This window comes from Salvelinus sp. IW2-2015, linkage group LG13 (genome assembly GCF_002910315.2).
Source record: "Salvelinus sp. IW2-2015 linkage group LG13, ASM291031v2, whole genome shotgun sequence".
In the NCBI taxonomy this organism is placed as follows: Eukaryota; Metazoa; Chordata; class Actinopteri; order Salmoniformes; family Salmonidae; genus Salvelinus; species Salvelinus sp. IW2-2015.
The window spans coordinates 12,297,615-12,312,764 of record NC_036853.1 but is presented as its reverse complement, the minus strand read 5'-3'; the positions used below and the strand labels follow the sequence as shown (position 1 = coordinate 12,312,764).

The following is a 15,150-nucleotide window of genomic DNA, read 5'->3' as shown; positions in this document are numbered from 1 at the left end:
GGAGTGTGCCTTAATTAAGAAATAGGCTACATTGTTGTGATTGGTAGACGTAGTTTTAGACTATATCTTTGTTTCCCCCTCCCACCATCACATGAATACATGGTAAAACGGGCAACTACAGTGTTCTGTACTATTAATCTTAGCATACCTACTTGTCTTCACTGCTTGGAAATATCTGTCAAACACAGTGAATAACTTGTAGTCATTCTAACCAACTGTAGTGCTTAACTATAACCCCCCCCCCCCCCCCCCTTCCCCGGGCTTGAGGCGTAAACTGTGTGACATACCTGCTCTGCAACAGTTGAGCACTCCCTTGCATGCACCAGCTCGTTTCTGTGTTTTTAAGTAACAACAAGGAACCAGCATGTCAGTTTCAAGGGGTGCTTTCACAAAAGGTGTGGAGTAGTGCTCACCTAGTCTGCCCAACTTTTTGAGTGTGCCTGGCTATTATCAGACTCTTTCAGCAGGTAAGGAGCTGAGGGAAAGCTAACTTTTTAAACAATCTTATGGGCTTTTCTTTTGAGTCCTTTCAACAGTATTTCTGTGTTTTGAACTTTGAAAGAAAGAAACCGTCAGATGGGGCCCTGGGTTTTTCTTGTGCGCGTGACCTGGCTGGGCAAAACTACAGGCCCTATTTTAGTCTAACGAGGCCCTGTGTTTGTCCTAGTCAGGTCTTATGGTTTGGAAAAACTCAGTGCTCTAGTCATAGCAGCAGAAGGAGCTAGATAATTAAAACTAGTGAATTACAGGGAACTCGGTGTTCTATTAGATTATCATTGTGATCTGCATGCATGCCCCAACCTGAGCATATTCCCAGCTGCTTGTATCCTGCTAATCAAAAGGAAGCAGCACACACCCAGGTCCTTATCAGTGGGGACGGACAGACAGGAAGGGAGAGTAAGGGAGGTTGGGATTTCTTCATATGAATTTCATACAGGCAGTTGTTTTTCCCTTTCAGTTAGTTTGATCATAAAATCAGCATTATCTATTTTATTGTCTTCAGAGGTCATGAAGTATTCTGTCTCACTCACTCAAGTATTATGTTCTCCCTAGATGAGAGCTTCTGGACCAACATAAAGATCCCCTGTATCGGGAAGGCTGAGCTGGCAGTACCTGGCTGGGACAGCATGGATTCTATACTGAGCTACAGAAGAGGTAGCAGCGTTTATGTTGGAGGCTGACACCAACATAGTCATTGAACATCGGAATACTAAGACTGGAGTCTCTATAGAGACATGAACTGCTGTCCTTGATCGACAGTGCGTTATGGTGTGAGCAGGACTAAGCAGCACTCCCACACATCCCCTCCCACCTGGGCACCAAGCCATGTCTCCTCTCTCTGCCCTGGGTGTTTTCTGTGGATTGTTCCTTCCTATGTGTCTCGGTGAATACAACACTCACAGTTGTATCCCACGGAAGAGTGTCCTCTACCAGGGTAAGCCCCTCTGTCTCCTCTCTCCTGTTTTCACATAATGGTGCAGTAAACTGCATCTGTTTCCTCAAATACTAAAAAGTTAGCTAAATTCATTTATAACTAGTGTGTGTCTATATATATACACACAAACACTAGTTATAAATGAAGCAAAACAGACATGTTAAATATATGAGATCTCACACACACACACACACACACACAGTTTGATACTTAGTTTTCATTGAGTTGTCTAATGCTTTCATGTTTTAGACAATCTGAAACTGTTCCGAGAGGAAGGGATTTGGAACTACTCCACTATGTTGGTTCGAGAGGATCTGGGCCTGCTGCTGCTCGGGGCTCGAGAGGCTGTCTATGCCCTGGACATCAATGATATCTCCATCAAGAAGTCTGGGGTAGGGACCTCTGTTTATTACGGCTATTCAGTTATCGTGTTTACTTATCAGTTATCCTGTATTATTTGCCTACATGATTTGAATACATCACAAATGGACTGCAATAAAAAGGTCTGCTGTACCTTCTTTGTGGTGACCTAATACTAATGCCTTGGAACCATAAAACCATTACCTAGTACATACTTTGATGTGCAGATCTCTGTTGTGTCAGGTGTATTGGCGGGTCACTGAGGAGAAACAGAGGGAGTGCACATACAAAGGGAAACACGCTGAAGTAAGTGGCTCCATCAATCACGAAACAATTCTCCCCACAGACAGCTGTGAAGTGGTATGCTGCCAGTTGTTTATGAAGACAAAACAAACAACCAGATGCATACAGTTGAAGTCTGAAGTTTACATACACCGTAGCCAAATACGTTTAAACTCAGTTTTTCACAATTCCTGACATTTAATCCTAGTAAAAATTCCCTGTCTTAGGTCAGTTAGGATCACCACTTTATTTTGAGAATGTGAAATGTCAGAATAATAGTAGAGAGAATGATTTATTTCAGCTTTTATTTCTTTCATCACATTCCCAGTGGGTCAGAAGTTTACATACACTCAATTAGTATTTGGTAGCATTGCCTTTAAATTGTTTAACTTGGGTCAATGTTTCGGGTCAAATGTTTCGGGTAGCCTTCCACAAGCTTCCCACAATAAATTGGGTGAATTTTGGCCCATTCCTCCTGACAGAGCTGGTGTAACGGAGTCAGGTTTGTAGGCCTCCTTGCTCGCACACGCTTTTTCAGTTCTGCCCACACATTTTCTATAGGATTGAGGTCAGGGCTTTGTGATGGCCACTCCAATATCTTGACTTTGTTGTCCTTAAGCCATTTTGCCACAACTTTGGAAGTATGCTTGGGGTCATTGTCCATTTGGAAGACCAATTTGTGACCAAGCTTGAACTTCCTGACTGATGTCTTGATGTCGCTTCAACATATCCATATACCTTTTGTTCCTCATGATGCCATCTATTTTGTGAAGTGCACCAGTCCCTCCTGCAGCAAAGCACCCCCACAACATGATGCTGCCACCCCCGTGCTTCATGGTTGGGATGGTGTTCTTCGGCTTGCTAGCCTCACCCTTTATCCTCAAAACATAATGATGGACATTATGGCCAAACAGTTCTATTTTTGTTTCATCAGACCAGAGGACATTTCTCCAAAAAGTACGATCTGTCCCCCATGTGCAGTTGCAAACCGTAGTCTGTATTTTTTTATGGCTGTTTTGGAGCAATGGCTTCTTCCTTGCTGAGCGGCCTTTCAGGTTATGTCGATATAGGACTCGTTTTACTTTGGATATAGATACTTTTATACCTGTTTCCTCCAGCATCTTCACAAGATCCTTTGCTGCTGTTCTGGGATTGATTTATACTTTTCGCACCAAAGTACGTTCATCTCTAGGAGACAGAACGCGTCTCCTTCCTGAGCGGTATGACGCCTGCGTGGTCTCATGGTGTTTATACTTGCGTACTATTGTTTGTACAGATGAACGTGATACCTTCAGGCGTTTGGAAATTGATCCCAAGGATGAACCAGACTTGTGGCGGTCTACCATTTTTTTTTTCTGAGGTCATGGCTAATTTCTTTAGATTTTCCCATGATGTCAAGCAAAGAGGCACTGACTTTGAAGGTAGACCTTGAAATACATCCACAGGTACACCTCCAATTGACTCAAATGATGTCAATTAGCCTATCAGAAGCTTCTAAAACCATGACATAATTTTCTAGAATTTTCCAAGCTGTTTAGTCAGTCAACTTAGTGTATGTAAACTTGTTACCCACTGGAATCGTGATACAGTGAATTATAAGTTAAATAATCTGTCTGTGAACAATTGTTGGGAAAATTACTTTCGTCATGCACAAAGTAGATGTCCTAACCAACTTGCCAAAACTATAGTTAACAAGAAATCTGTGGAGTGGTTGAAAAACAAGTTTTAATGACTCCAACCTAAGTGTATGTAAACTTCCAACTTCAACTGTACATACATTGAAATCTGTACATTACTATACCAACTTTGACATTTCTCATCCCTGTCCTGTTGCAGATCGAATGCCGTAACTACATCCGGACCCTGCATAAAGTGGATGACAGCACAATGTATGTGTGCGGGACAAATGCTTTCAGCCCCACCTGTGATTACATGGTAATTATAAACTGGGTGGTTCGAGCCCTGAATGCTGATTGGCTGACAGCCGTGGTATATTTAAGCAATAAGGCACCTTGGGGGTTTGTGGTATATGGCCAATTGCTGTTCTTATACACAATGCAACGTGAACAGCAGTAAAAATAAATGTTTTGTCATACACATGGTATACGGTCTGATATACCACAGATGTCAGCCAATCAGCATTCAGGGCTGGAACCACCCAGTTTATAATAGACAGTATACCACGGGTAAGCCATTTATTTTTACTGCTCTAATTACGTTGGTAACCAGTTTATAATAGCAATAAGGCACCTTGGGTGTTTGTGGTATATGGCCAATATACACCACGGTGTTGCGTCGTGCCTAAGAACAGCCCTTAGCGTGGTATAGTGTGGGGCGGCAGTTAGTCTAGTGGTTAGTGTTGTGCCAGTAACCGAAAGGTTGCGAGACCGAATCCCCGAGCTGGCAAGGTATATATTTGTTGTCTTGCCCCTGAACAAGGATGTTAACCCACTGTTCCCTGGTAAATAAGAATTTGTTCTTAACTGACTTGCCTAGTGAAATAAAGGTTAAATATTGGCAATATACCACACCACCTCGGGGCTTATTGCTTAATTATAAACTGGGTGGTTCCAGCCCTGAGTGCTGATTGGCTGACAGCTGTGGTATATCATGGGTATGACAACATGTATTTTTACTGACCTAATTACATTGGTAACCAGTTTATAATAGCAATAAGGCACCTTGGAGGTTTGTGGAATATGGCCAATATACCACGGCTAAGGGCTGTGTCCAGGCACTCAGCGTTGCGTTGTAAGAACAGCCTTTAGCCGTGCCATATACCACAACCCTTTGTGCCTTATTGCATAGTTATAGCTTTGCCTGAACAGGACATCTCGGTGTAAGAATAGCTCTGTTGTTTGAAACTGCTGTAGGCAGGCAGTTGTCACACTGATTATTTACTGTGAGTGTGAAATGTATGCATACTACAGACACCTGCCCTCTATCTCTACTGTTAGTGGCTGAGTGTAACTCATTTTGCCCTTTGGAGTTTAGTATAAAGTATATTCCTACCTCTCTCTCACTGAAACTGTGGATGAATACATCTAAATAGTTGCTTTGTTTGTGACTCTGACAGACGTACTCTGAAGGACAGCTGAAACTAGAAGAAGCGCAGGAGGAGGGAAAAGGGAAATGCCCCTTTGATCCCTTCCAGAAATACTCCTCCATCATGGTCGGTATGTACTGTGACTGTCTCTCTAGTTATCTGCTCTCACACAAGGACAGAACAGTGCACCCAGTGAAGTTCAAAGTTTATCAACTGCAAAGTGAGGTAGTGCTATCAAATGTGCAATATCTAGGGTTCATTTTCAGTTTAAAGTGCTGCCGCGGGACTTGTTTGTAAAGTGAGGGTGTTGGGTCTTTGTGAATTGAACAGTTTTTTAATATATATTTTTTTGCTTTTTGGCTGAATGTGTTGCTAGTAGCTTGAGTTACCAGTGGCACAATGAAAGAGATTGCACATGTAATTTTCCAAATTAGTTTTGTTTGACTAATATTTACAATATTATTTACTTTGCTAGAAGATCAATTTTCCTCTGTTGTGATTCTTGTCATGTCTCTGGTCTGCCAGGGAATGACCTCTACTCTGCTACCTCCATCAACTTCCTGGGCTCTGAGCCTGTGTTTCTCCGCAGCTCCTCCTCTGCGCTTCGCACTGAGTTCAAGAGCTCCTGGCTCAACGGTCAGCTCTCCCTCTCTGTTCATACTTGTGTTATAAACTTGTATACTACTATACACCATGCCTTATGGTGCACACGTGAATAGTATATATCTACCAACACTTGAATATGAAGTTAAAATGGCTAAATGTATCCATAGCATTTTACATCTGTGCCTTGAGTAACAGCCTAGATCCTATAGGTCTCCGTGTTTTTAATTATGAAACTGAACTTCAACTGCTGCTGTTAAACAGGTCCTGACAGGTAGCGTAATAAGTGCTCATTATGGTTTATGATTTCAGAGCCCAACTTTGTATACATGGACCTTGTCCCCGAGAGCAATAACAACCCAGAGGGGGATGATGATAAGGTCTACCTGTTCTTCAGCGAGAACGCCATGGAGTATGACTTCTACAACAAGCTCACCGTGTCAAGAGTTGCTCGTGTCTGCAAGGTATAGCAACTTGCTCCAAATAGTTTCAGCTGCAAGAAGTTTCATTTGCTCATACATGGTGTTTTAAATATAAAGGACAGTATGTGTACCCTGTTTAAACAGTGCAGGGGTATAATGTGTGCATGTGTCCTCTCCAGAAGTATTCACTTGTTTGACTAGAACCAATGTTGTCTCTCACACTGTGTGTAGGGGGATATAGGTGGGCAGCGGACGCTCCAGAGGAAGTGGACGTCGTTCCTGAAGGCTCGTCTGGACTGCTCTCTGCCAGAGCCCAGCCTGCCATCTATTGTACAGGATGTCTTCCTGCTCAAAAACGATGACTGGCGCAGAAGTGTTTTCTACGCAGTGTTCACTCCCCAGTCGTGAGTAATCTGTAGAATCCAGTGGTTTTAGAGTTGACAACATTGTTTCAGTGGGAAGTGGACTGTTTCTAATCTGCACGATATTCTGACTCAGTTGCTTTAAGCACATGTTTACCATAATAATAGGGCCAGGAGGTTTTCCTGACCAGGAAAAACCCCAGGCGGGCTAACTATAACTAGGGCCTAGGGTATTTCCCACGTGTTCAGGAAAAACATAGGGCCCTAACCATGATATACTTGAGGTTTGAAAACATCAAACATGTTTTTCTGACTGTTTGCACTAGGAGCTCGTCCGACATGTCTGCAGTGTGTGCGTACAGTGTGTCGGCCATCGGAGACGTGTTTGATAAGGGGAAGTTTAAGACGCCAGTGACTGTGGAGACTTCCCATGTGAAGTGGGTCATGTACAGTGGAGAGGTGCCCACCCCAAGACCTGGAGCTGTATGTCCCATTTTAATATAATTGTGAAGATCGAAATGGTTTAGGGCCACAAAAGGAAAGTATCTACTTTTTTTACAGTTCAGCTACTAACTCAGTAATAAATGTATTATTACCACTCATCAATCCTCTATTTTTTTCAGTGCATTAACAACGCAGCACGGGCCCTTGGGATGGAGCACTCCCTGGACCTCCCAGACAAGACCCTGCAGTTCATCAGGGACCGACCCCTCATGGACGATGCCGTGCACCCGCTGACCGGCCGTCCGCTGTTGGTCAAAAGGGGAGACCTGTTCACACGCCTGGTGGTGGACAGCGTGCTAGCTCTGGACGGGGAGAGATACGCAGTCATGTTCATCGGCACGGGTACTGAACAAGATACACACATCCCCAAAACAGACTTGTTCTTCTGACTCCTAGCTAATCAAATGGCTACCCAGACTATTTGCATTGCCCCCCCCCCCCCCCCTTTTKACCCCACTGCTATTCTGTTTATTATCTATGCATAGTCACTAACTCTACCTACATGTTCATATTACCTCGACTAACCGGTGCCCCCGCACATTGACTCTACCGGTACCCCCTGTATATAGCCTTGCTATTGTTGTTTTACTGCTGCTCTTTAATTACTTGTGACTTTAATTTGTTATTTTTTTTACTTAAACTGCATTGTTGGTTAAGGGCTTGTAAGTAAGTGTTTCACTGTAACTACACCTGTTGTCTTCGACACATGTGACAAATAAAATTTGACTTGAATAGATCTGACAATGACATGGGCGTCCTTCTCTCCCCACAGAGAACGGCTATGTGCAGAAGGCAGTGAACTACGCTGGAGAGATGTTCATCATTGAAGAAATACAACTGTACCAGACCCCAGAGGCTATCAGGACCCTGCGTCTCTCCAGCACGGTAACAATCACCCAGTCAATCAATTAAAACTTGATTTTAAATAGCTCTTTTAGACAAATAAATTTGTTACTAAGCACTTATTCGCAATTCTGGTTTCAACCCCCAATCAAGGTGCTGCACCATTTTACAAAACATACCAACATCCATATGGTCGTTCATATGTCAACATAAGGATTTAACTAGATCAATGTCAGTTTGTTGTCTCCTGGCATTTCTGCAGACAGATGGTTACTCATTTAGTATTTATTTCCTTAGCACTTACAATAGAGCATTCAATGAGAATGGCACCCGGTCATTGCTGTTACTATCCGTGGGTGAAGTAGGCTCATTGAGCTGCTGACACTCATGTGGTATTTATTGGTTTGTGTTCTTGTTTCCCCAGGGTCAGCTGTATGCAGGCTCTGAGTATGGAGCTGTGCAGATGCCTCTGAGTGAATGTGGCCGTTATGAGTCGTGTCTGGACTGTGTCTTAGCCAGAGACCCTTACTGTGGCTGGGACCTCTCCACTGGCCTCTGCTCTGCTGTGGCCAGCTCACCCTTTGCCTCAGTCCCCACGTACGATCCAACACACACATACCTTTCTAGTAATGTGATTTAGAATTTCAGTATACAATATTTATAGTCTTTCTTTTTCAGGAACATGATTCAAAGTCTAAAAGATGGTGACATCTCACAATGTCCAAAATCAGGTAAATGGATTTCAATATTTAATTGTTCAGGGCCCAGCACACTATCAACAAATGACAGAGTACAGTCCAACTGTAGTTACTACTTACTTTGTTTGTATGTGTATTGCAGAGACAATGAAGCCAGAGAACTACACCTTAGTTCCTGGCAACAACATCAAGCTGCCGTGCCAGCCTGACTCCAACCTGGCACAGGTACAGTGGCTCTTCTCAGGGCAACTGCTGCTCTCTGATACCAAGTACTACATCTACAATGGGGGTATCATCATTCTCAATGCCTCTGCCGCCGACACCGGCCAGTACACCTGTGAGTCTGTTGAGCAGGTGAACAGCCGACCGTACACCAGGACTATGGCAGTCTATCAACTGTTGCCCCACACTAACCTAGAGGAGGAGAGTGAGACGATGACAGAGTCCCCCCATAGTCACAGTACCCCATTACCAGAGCTCCTGGAGGTAACAGAGAAGCCAAAGGCTTTGGATCCCCTTCTCCCCCCTGAGTCACAGTGTGAAGACGGCAGGGTGGTAGGCCTGCAGGTGGTGGTGGCGCTCCTCTCTCTGATGCTGGTTGGTCTAGTAGCCTGGAATCTATATAAAGGATGCTTTAGAAACAGATTCTCAGAGAACTCAGGCGCTGGCCAGGTGAAAAGGCCGTCGGATGACTACATGCAAATTCAAAACAATGTAACTTCAGAGTTCAAGCTGCTGGGACCTACACCAAGTCACAGTGCTAACAATAATGAAAATGCTATCATAGCCTTCAAAGGGAATGGGGAACACCACTTCTCTCCTGGAAGCAATATTTCCACTGTGGATGGTTTGGGGTACATTGATGATGAGTCAGAGATCTGACCCTCAGTGTTCACCACTTTGGGGTTTGCGCTCTCTCACCAGGCAGCTGATTTAAGACACTAGCGCAATGTCAAGCTCTGTACACTGGACTTGTTTTGGAATTGTCCTTAACATTTTCCCACCACTACATCTCCCTAGATTGAATTTATTTTGTTTAGTCATTGCATAAGGCGAATATTGTATATCCCTTTGTTAAATATTATTTTGTATTGTCATGTATATTACAAATATTTATTTGTATTAATGTAAGATATGTAATTACTTCATAACTAGGATGTGGTATCTAAAGTAAATAAGACCATAATACTAATATTTGTGTTGTACATAGTTAAGATCTACAAATATTCTAAGCATTTCATTCTACGGACCAGTAATGATTACTCCAAACCTTTTTAAGTAGATCAAAACAGCCATGGACCAAATACAAATAATTGAACACTCTTGACTTCGGTCTTGTTTAAAATGTCTCTCAGAACCAACTGAATTAAAGCAACATGTTTTCTCTTTTTCACCAGCAGCACTTTGTCATTACACTGTGTTGCTTCACATTTCATGTAAAATAAGTAATTTAGAGATCAATGTTTTGAGTTAAAGGCAGCTATCATTATCGTAACTCTTAGTTCTAGATTAAACTCAATCAACAGTTCATATTGTCAAAACCACAGCTTTCATTTTGGTCATTGCTATTAGGAATTGTATCATTATTTCACCAGTCAAGAAGTTGAAGTTGTTTTCATTTCTCATTAGATTCCAACACATTATTTAGTTAATCTGACCAGTGGGAATTCTGCTGTCATCTCCATGTAACAATAATATCCACGAGAGAGGTCTCTTATCAAGGGGTATATTTAAGTGTTGGATACTCTAGCAACTGATGTAATGTCACTTATTTCACTGGAATTTGTTTTTTTATTACACAATGATGGACAGATATGGTGGGCTGTGTTGTCCCAGCCAGCCATTGTCATATATGAAAGCGGTTAATACAGTATGGGTATGGAGTTTTGTACTGTATATTATTGGAAAGGAAAATTATACACTAAAACATGATAATTGTCAATGATGAAAAAGCTGAATAACACCAGTCAGGTCTGAAATAATATATTTTAAGTTTGTCACTGCAGCAACACATTTGATGCACTTTCAAGAATATATTCTCAATATTAACTACAGTATGACAAGCTAAAAGAAACCATCTGCATAAACCTCATGGCAGTTTACCCTGGAGAGGGACACTTGAATATGAAATAAATATAAGTTGTATACTCTGAGTGGCTGCCGCTCTCCCAGACCTATTGTAAACAAGGCTCCAGTCTGGAACGAGTTGTGATGCAGCATTAAGAGTGCTGCCACAACAGGGCACTGACCACCAAAAGTAAACAAGAAAAAAATATCTCAGTGCACCACACTGGATGAGGGGGGGGGTTACACTGAAACATGTAGCAGTACTTAAGGCGACATTCAAGCAAAACATTTTCTACATGCAAGTACGATTAAGGCGGGTTTAGTTTTCAGAAACAAGGCAAAAGCAGATCAAGAAGGTATAAACCAGAAACACTTGAGGTGCAGTGATAAATAAATTAACACCGTGCACTATATAAACTCCCATATCTCCAGCTGCAAGAGGAGAACCCTGATCCTTCAGTCATGTCCAGTAGCATCAAAGCTAAGTTGATTTCATGGAGTACAGTCTTAACTTGAATTGGCAAGAATTGATCACTGAATATGGACAACTTTGGAAAGACAAAGACAACTTTGGAATCACCTTGCTTCTTTTGTCTCATATTTTAAAGATAAGGCACAAGCCTTTGACGTATCAATTTTCTTAGTCTCATTGTTGCTACTGTACATAAACCATTTTAGAAGTATCAGATTCATATTGTGGAACATACTAAATGTAAACGGGTGCAATGGAATGGATCATATTTTGAATATCCATCAAATCTTTTCAACAATAAGGATTATATGCTTTTCCCTCAAAGATAAACAGTATAATAGTGGCCTCTATCAATCTTAAAGTACTGCTGATTCTCTTAAAATTCCAGCTCTGCATTTCATAGTGTTAAAAGTGAGATTGTACTAGTATGGTGTGCTGGACAAGTGTTCATCCTGCCTGCCATGGAGAAAGTGCTCCGTCTCCATCTAGAGTCCACTTAGGGTATCACCAGGTGCCATTGTCGGGGTAGCTTGGCACATCAGCAGGGTATTGGGGAAGGCTTGGGCCAGTTTCAGTGACAGCATTGAATCCGGCCTCTCTCACGGGAGCGCTCTTCCAGAGTCCAGTGGTCCACTCTTCCTGTGCACGCTCAAAGCTGCCCCCTCCACCACGGTACAGCCTGTGAACCTGATGGGAACAGAGCAGACAAACCAACCAGTCATGCTAGTTTATTCTCTTTATCTGCCTACAATGAGTGTATTGTCAAAATGGCTGAGTATTTTTCTTGTGTGTGTGTTTCCATGTGCTTGTGCATTTTTCAGGTGTGTTTGTTGGACTCACCCTGATGAGAATCAGTCCCATTAACACAGTCACTAGAGTGAAGAGCAGAGCTGAGAATAGCATGACTACAGCAGAACCCACGTTGTTGCTGAAAAACAGCACTGTCGCGATCCAACCACTTTAGAGGTTCCTCAGTGGTGGAGCAGTGGGGTTAGTATTTGTTAATGGCATGAATACTGAATTACAAACTTTCGTTTTTCAACAATCATAGCATGACCCAATGCAATGAGTAAAATGAAGGTGATTGATACAAATCTACAGGTGATCTTTATTGCTAAGCTGTGAAGATTTTTCTATATTCTTGAGGTGAAATAAGTGACAAGCCATTCAGATAGCAGCCAGTCATAAACAGTGCCTTCCAGACTGATGAAATATTTCTACTCACCAAGCACCCCAACCAGAGATGCCCACAGTCTGAATGAGAGCGAGAACACACTGCAGAAAGAAGATGAAGAAGAAGGCCATGAAGTTGAAAGAACTGTCAGCCCTAGGAAAGAGAATGGGAGATATGGAGTCAGTCAAGAAAAGGTATTTGGAGTGCGAAATGATGGATGTTCGGCTTAATGTTTGTTGAATGGACCTTACCGGAAGGCCTTGTAGAGAGGTCTAAACCAGCAGGTGTAGCTGCACGGACTGAAGAGGAGAAGCCAGAGAAGGGAAAGGCCAAAATTGGCTCCACTTCCCCCTCCTGCCCACCAAGCTATGCATGACACCACGTTCACACACAGTGTGACTGAATACACTACAGAATGAGAGAGACAGGAAGAAAAATGTAAAATTGGCCTCGATCGAGAGCATCAAACTGAATGCTGGCAACTGCCGACTGACTGATGATCTATAAATCACCCGTCGTCATAAATAACGACTCATTATTATTTGTAGATCAGTCAGTCACAATTTAGCACTATAACTTTAGTGGGAGCTTCATGAAATGGATTTCCATGGCCGAGCAGCCGCACACAAGCCTAAGATCACCATGCGCAATGCCAAGCGTCGGCTGGAGTGGTGTAAAGCTCGTCGCCATTGGACTCTGGAGAAGTGTAAACACGTTCTCTGGAGTGATGAATCACACTTCACCATCTGTCAGTCCGACGGATGAATCTGGGTTTGGCGGACGCCAAGAGAACGTTACCTGCCCCAATGCATAGTGCCAACTGTAAAGTTTGGTGGACAGGAATAATGGTCTTGGGCTCGAAATCTTAACGCTACAGCATACAATGACATTCTAGACGATTCTGTGCTTTCAACTTTGTGGCAACAGTTTGGGGAAGGCCCTTTCCTGTTTCAGCATGACAATGCCCCTGTGCACAAGTGACGTCCATACAGAAAAGTTTTGATGTGAAAAAACTTGACTGGCCTGCACAGAGCCTCGACCTCAACCCCATCTAACAACTTTGGGATGAATTGGAACGCCGACTGCGAGCCAGGCCTAATCGCCCAACATCTGTGCCTGACCTCCCTATTGCCTTGTGGCTGAATGGAAGCAAGTCCCTACAGCAATGTTCCAACATCTAGTGGAAAGCCTTCCCAGAAGAGTGGAGGCTGTTAAAGCAGCAAAAGGGGTACCAACTCCATATTAATGCCCATGATTTTGCAATGAGATGTTCGAAGAGCAGGTATCCACATACTTTAGGCCATGTAGTGTACATTGCGGGTTTGATACTCTCAAACCCGGCCATTCTCTCAGCATGGAATGAAGTTACTGCCCAGTTCCCACAGTAGGACTATGTAACTCAAATGTCTTTGGTGTAACTCACATATCCAGAGGTTGTAGACCCGGCGTACCAGCTGTCGGTGCGGGGCTGGGATCTCCTCCTCCACATTCTGATAAAAGCAGGGCTTGATTCTCAGGAACTGAGGCAATGGGGGAAAGTTGTTGACCCGCTCTGAAAACAGGAAACAGATTATTCAATGTGGGAGAACGGGATGTCAGTGCAGAAATTTCACAAAAAAACTTGAATACGGTGACATTTTAGAACTTTTAGGAACATATAACAAAATGGTAATGCACAATAGTGAAAGTGTTCAGTGTTATTAATTGATCCTTATGTCTACAATCAATAATTGAACTAAGAGAATGTCATGGCTAATTTAATAAAAAAGTGTCACTTATGATCTCTCATGCGCATGCATTACTTGTTGCAGGTACATGTTATGTTTCATTAAGAACATAATTGAATTGTTTACTTAAAGACTTCAATTGCAAAATATTTAGATACAAACCTGTCATTATGAAATCCTGTGTCCTTTCCTGCAACATAACACAAATAATTGGCATACTTTACATCTCAAACATTCAAAGAGAAAGTAACAATATTTATATGGGAACTTGCAGTATGATTCACATCTAATCAGCAACAACAAAGTTATCATATCAAGATAATGACAAAAATTGACATGCAAATAATGAGATCTGGGTATGCTAGGAGGTGCAGATAATTTTCTAGTAAACTCGTGATGAACCAATGACTGTATATGAGAACCCCAATTTAAAAGGTAAGCCTACCCTTAACCCTTAACCAAAATTCGACCCCACGTGAAATAAAATGCCTGACTACAGTAATGTTAGCTAGATAACTACCCCTATTAGCTAACGGCTAGTACAGTGATGGGACAGGTAGTTATACAAATCTTTGATGATGGTTTGTTAGCGAATTGTCACAAAAAGTTCATCTGATGAGTTGATACAGGGATATAGTTGTTAGCAGATTCAATGTTAAATAAATAAATATATGAACGTAGTTTCTTGTTTTTCTAACACCTACCTGAAAACCGCTTACTCCAGCTCGGTTGGGGATGCGTCGTCAACTAAGACTGAAGTCCCGTGGAAGCCACAGCAATGCATTGAGGGAGTGGTAGTTCTACAAAGGTCGCAGAAAGGCAAATTGGAATACAATTTTTCGATTGTTAAACTACAGATCCCATAAACGATAGAGGGCGTAGACAGGAGACGTGTGACTACAATGCCAGCGCCATCTATGCTACAGAGAGGGATGATTATTGTCCTGCACAAGAGAACAGCTATTTTATGACAATTAATTATCTTGTCAGGCTGTACAGTGCAATATTATGTTCAATGCACACAATATGCTGACTAACAGTGATTTCAAACAGTCAAAGTCCTGTAATAAGAGCTAAGACGCTAATATTTGATTTGTTTAAACTGCACATAGTTATGTTCTGTGGCTGTCACTGAGTAGGCTGATACTCCATTTC

At 42.4% G+C, this 15,150-nt stretch overlaps 2 protein-coding genes across 4 annotated transcripts in view; one reads left to right on the top strand and one right to left on the bottom strand.

Annotated features, from left to right (window-relative positions):
* Positions 1-9,948, top strand: part of LOC111972131 (semaphorin-4E) — a 40,780-nt gene extending 30,832 nt beyond the window's left edge. Inside the window, exons 2-15 of the mRNA XM_023998995.2 lie at positions 1,054-1,435; positions 1,685-1,827; positions 2,039-2,101; positions 3,914-4,012; positions 5,154-5,253; positions 5,649-5,759; positions 6,039-6,190; positions 6,380-6,552; positions 6,837-6,993; positions 7,134-7,356; positions 7,787-7,899; positions 8,282-8,454; positions 8,536-8,588; positions 8,698-9,948. Coding sequence (XP_023854763.1) covers positions 1,327-1,435; positions 1,685-1,827; positions 2,039-2,101; positions 3,914-4,012; positions 5,154-5,253; positions 5,649-5,759; positions 6,039-6,190; positions 6,380-6,552; positions 6,837-6,993; positions 7,134-7,356; positions 7,787-7,899; positions 8,282-8,454; positions 8,536-8,588; positions 8,698-9,437 — 2,409 coding nt within the window. The 5' untranslated portion in view covers positions 1,054-1,326 and the 3' untranslated portion in view covers positions 9,438-9,948. The remainder of the gene's footprint in view (positions 1-1,053; positions 1,436-1,684; positions 1,828-2,038; positions 2,102-3,913; positions 4,013-5,153; positions 5,254-5,648; positions 5,760-6,038; positions 6,191-6,379; positions 6,553-6,836; positions 6,994-7,133; positions 7,357-7,786; positions 7,900-8,281; positions 8,455-8,535; positions 8,589-8,697) is intronic.
* A 990-nt stretch (positions 9,949-10,938) lies between these two features.
* Positions 10,939-14,780, bottom strand: LOC111972132 (secretory carrier-associated membrane protein 4). 3 transcript variants are annotated; one of them, XM_023998998.2, is made up of 7 exons: positions 14,700-14,780; positions 14,158-14,185; positions 13,692-13,820; positions 12,520-12,676; positions 12,320-12,421; positions 11,935-12,052; positions 10,939-11,781 (listed from the first exon to the last, which is right to left on the bottom strand). In XM_023998998.2, exons 2-7 carry the CDS (start codon positions 14,162-14,164, stop codon positions 11,599-11,601), a joined length of 696 nt encoding a protein of 231 aa, XP_023854766.1. In that variant the 5' UTR covers positions 14,165-14,185; positions 14,700-14,780; the 3' UTR covers positions 10,939-11,598. The 3 variants fall into 3 exon arrangements, with proteins under 3 accessions (XP_023854766.1, XP_023854767.1, XP_023854768.1); XM_023998999.2 differs by having other exon boundaries at positions 11,935-12,035; positions 12,320-12,369; XM_023999000.2 differs by having other exon boundaries at positions 11,340-11,781; positions 11,935-12,035.
* Positions 14,781-15,150: the final 370 nt, after the last annotated feature.

Excerpts from the sequence above, each read along its gene's own strand:
- LOC111972132 (XM_023998998.2), bottom strand. Across the intron at positions 12,677-13,691 it reads GGTCTACAACCTCTGGATAT|TGTATTCAGTCACACTGTGT; the intron begins GTGAGTTACACC and ends CTCATTCTGTAG. Across the intron at positions 12,053-12,319 it reads ATCTCTGGTTGGGGTGCTTG|TGGTTGGATCGCGACAGTGC; the intron begins GTGAGTAGAAAT and ends GAACCTCTAAAG.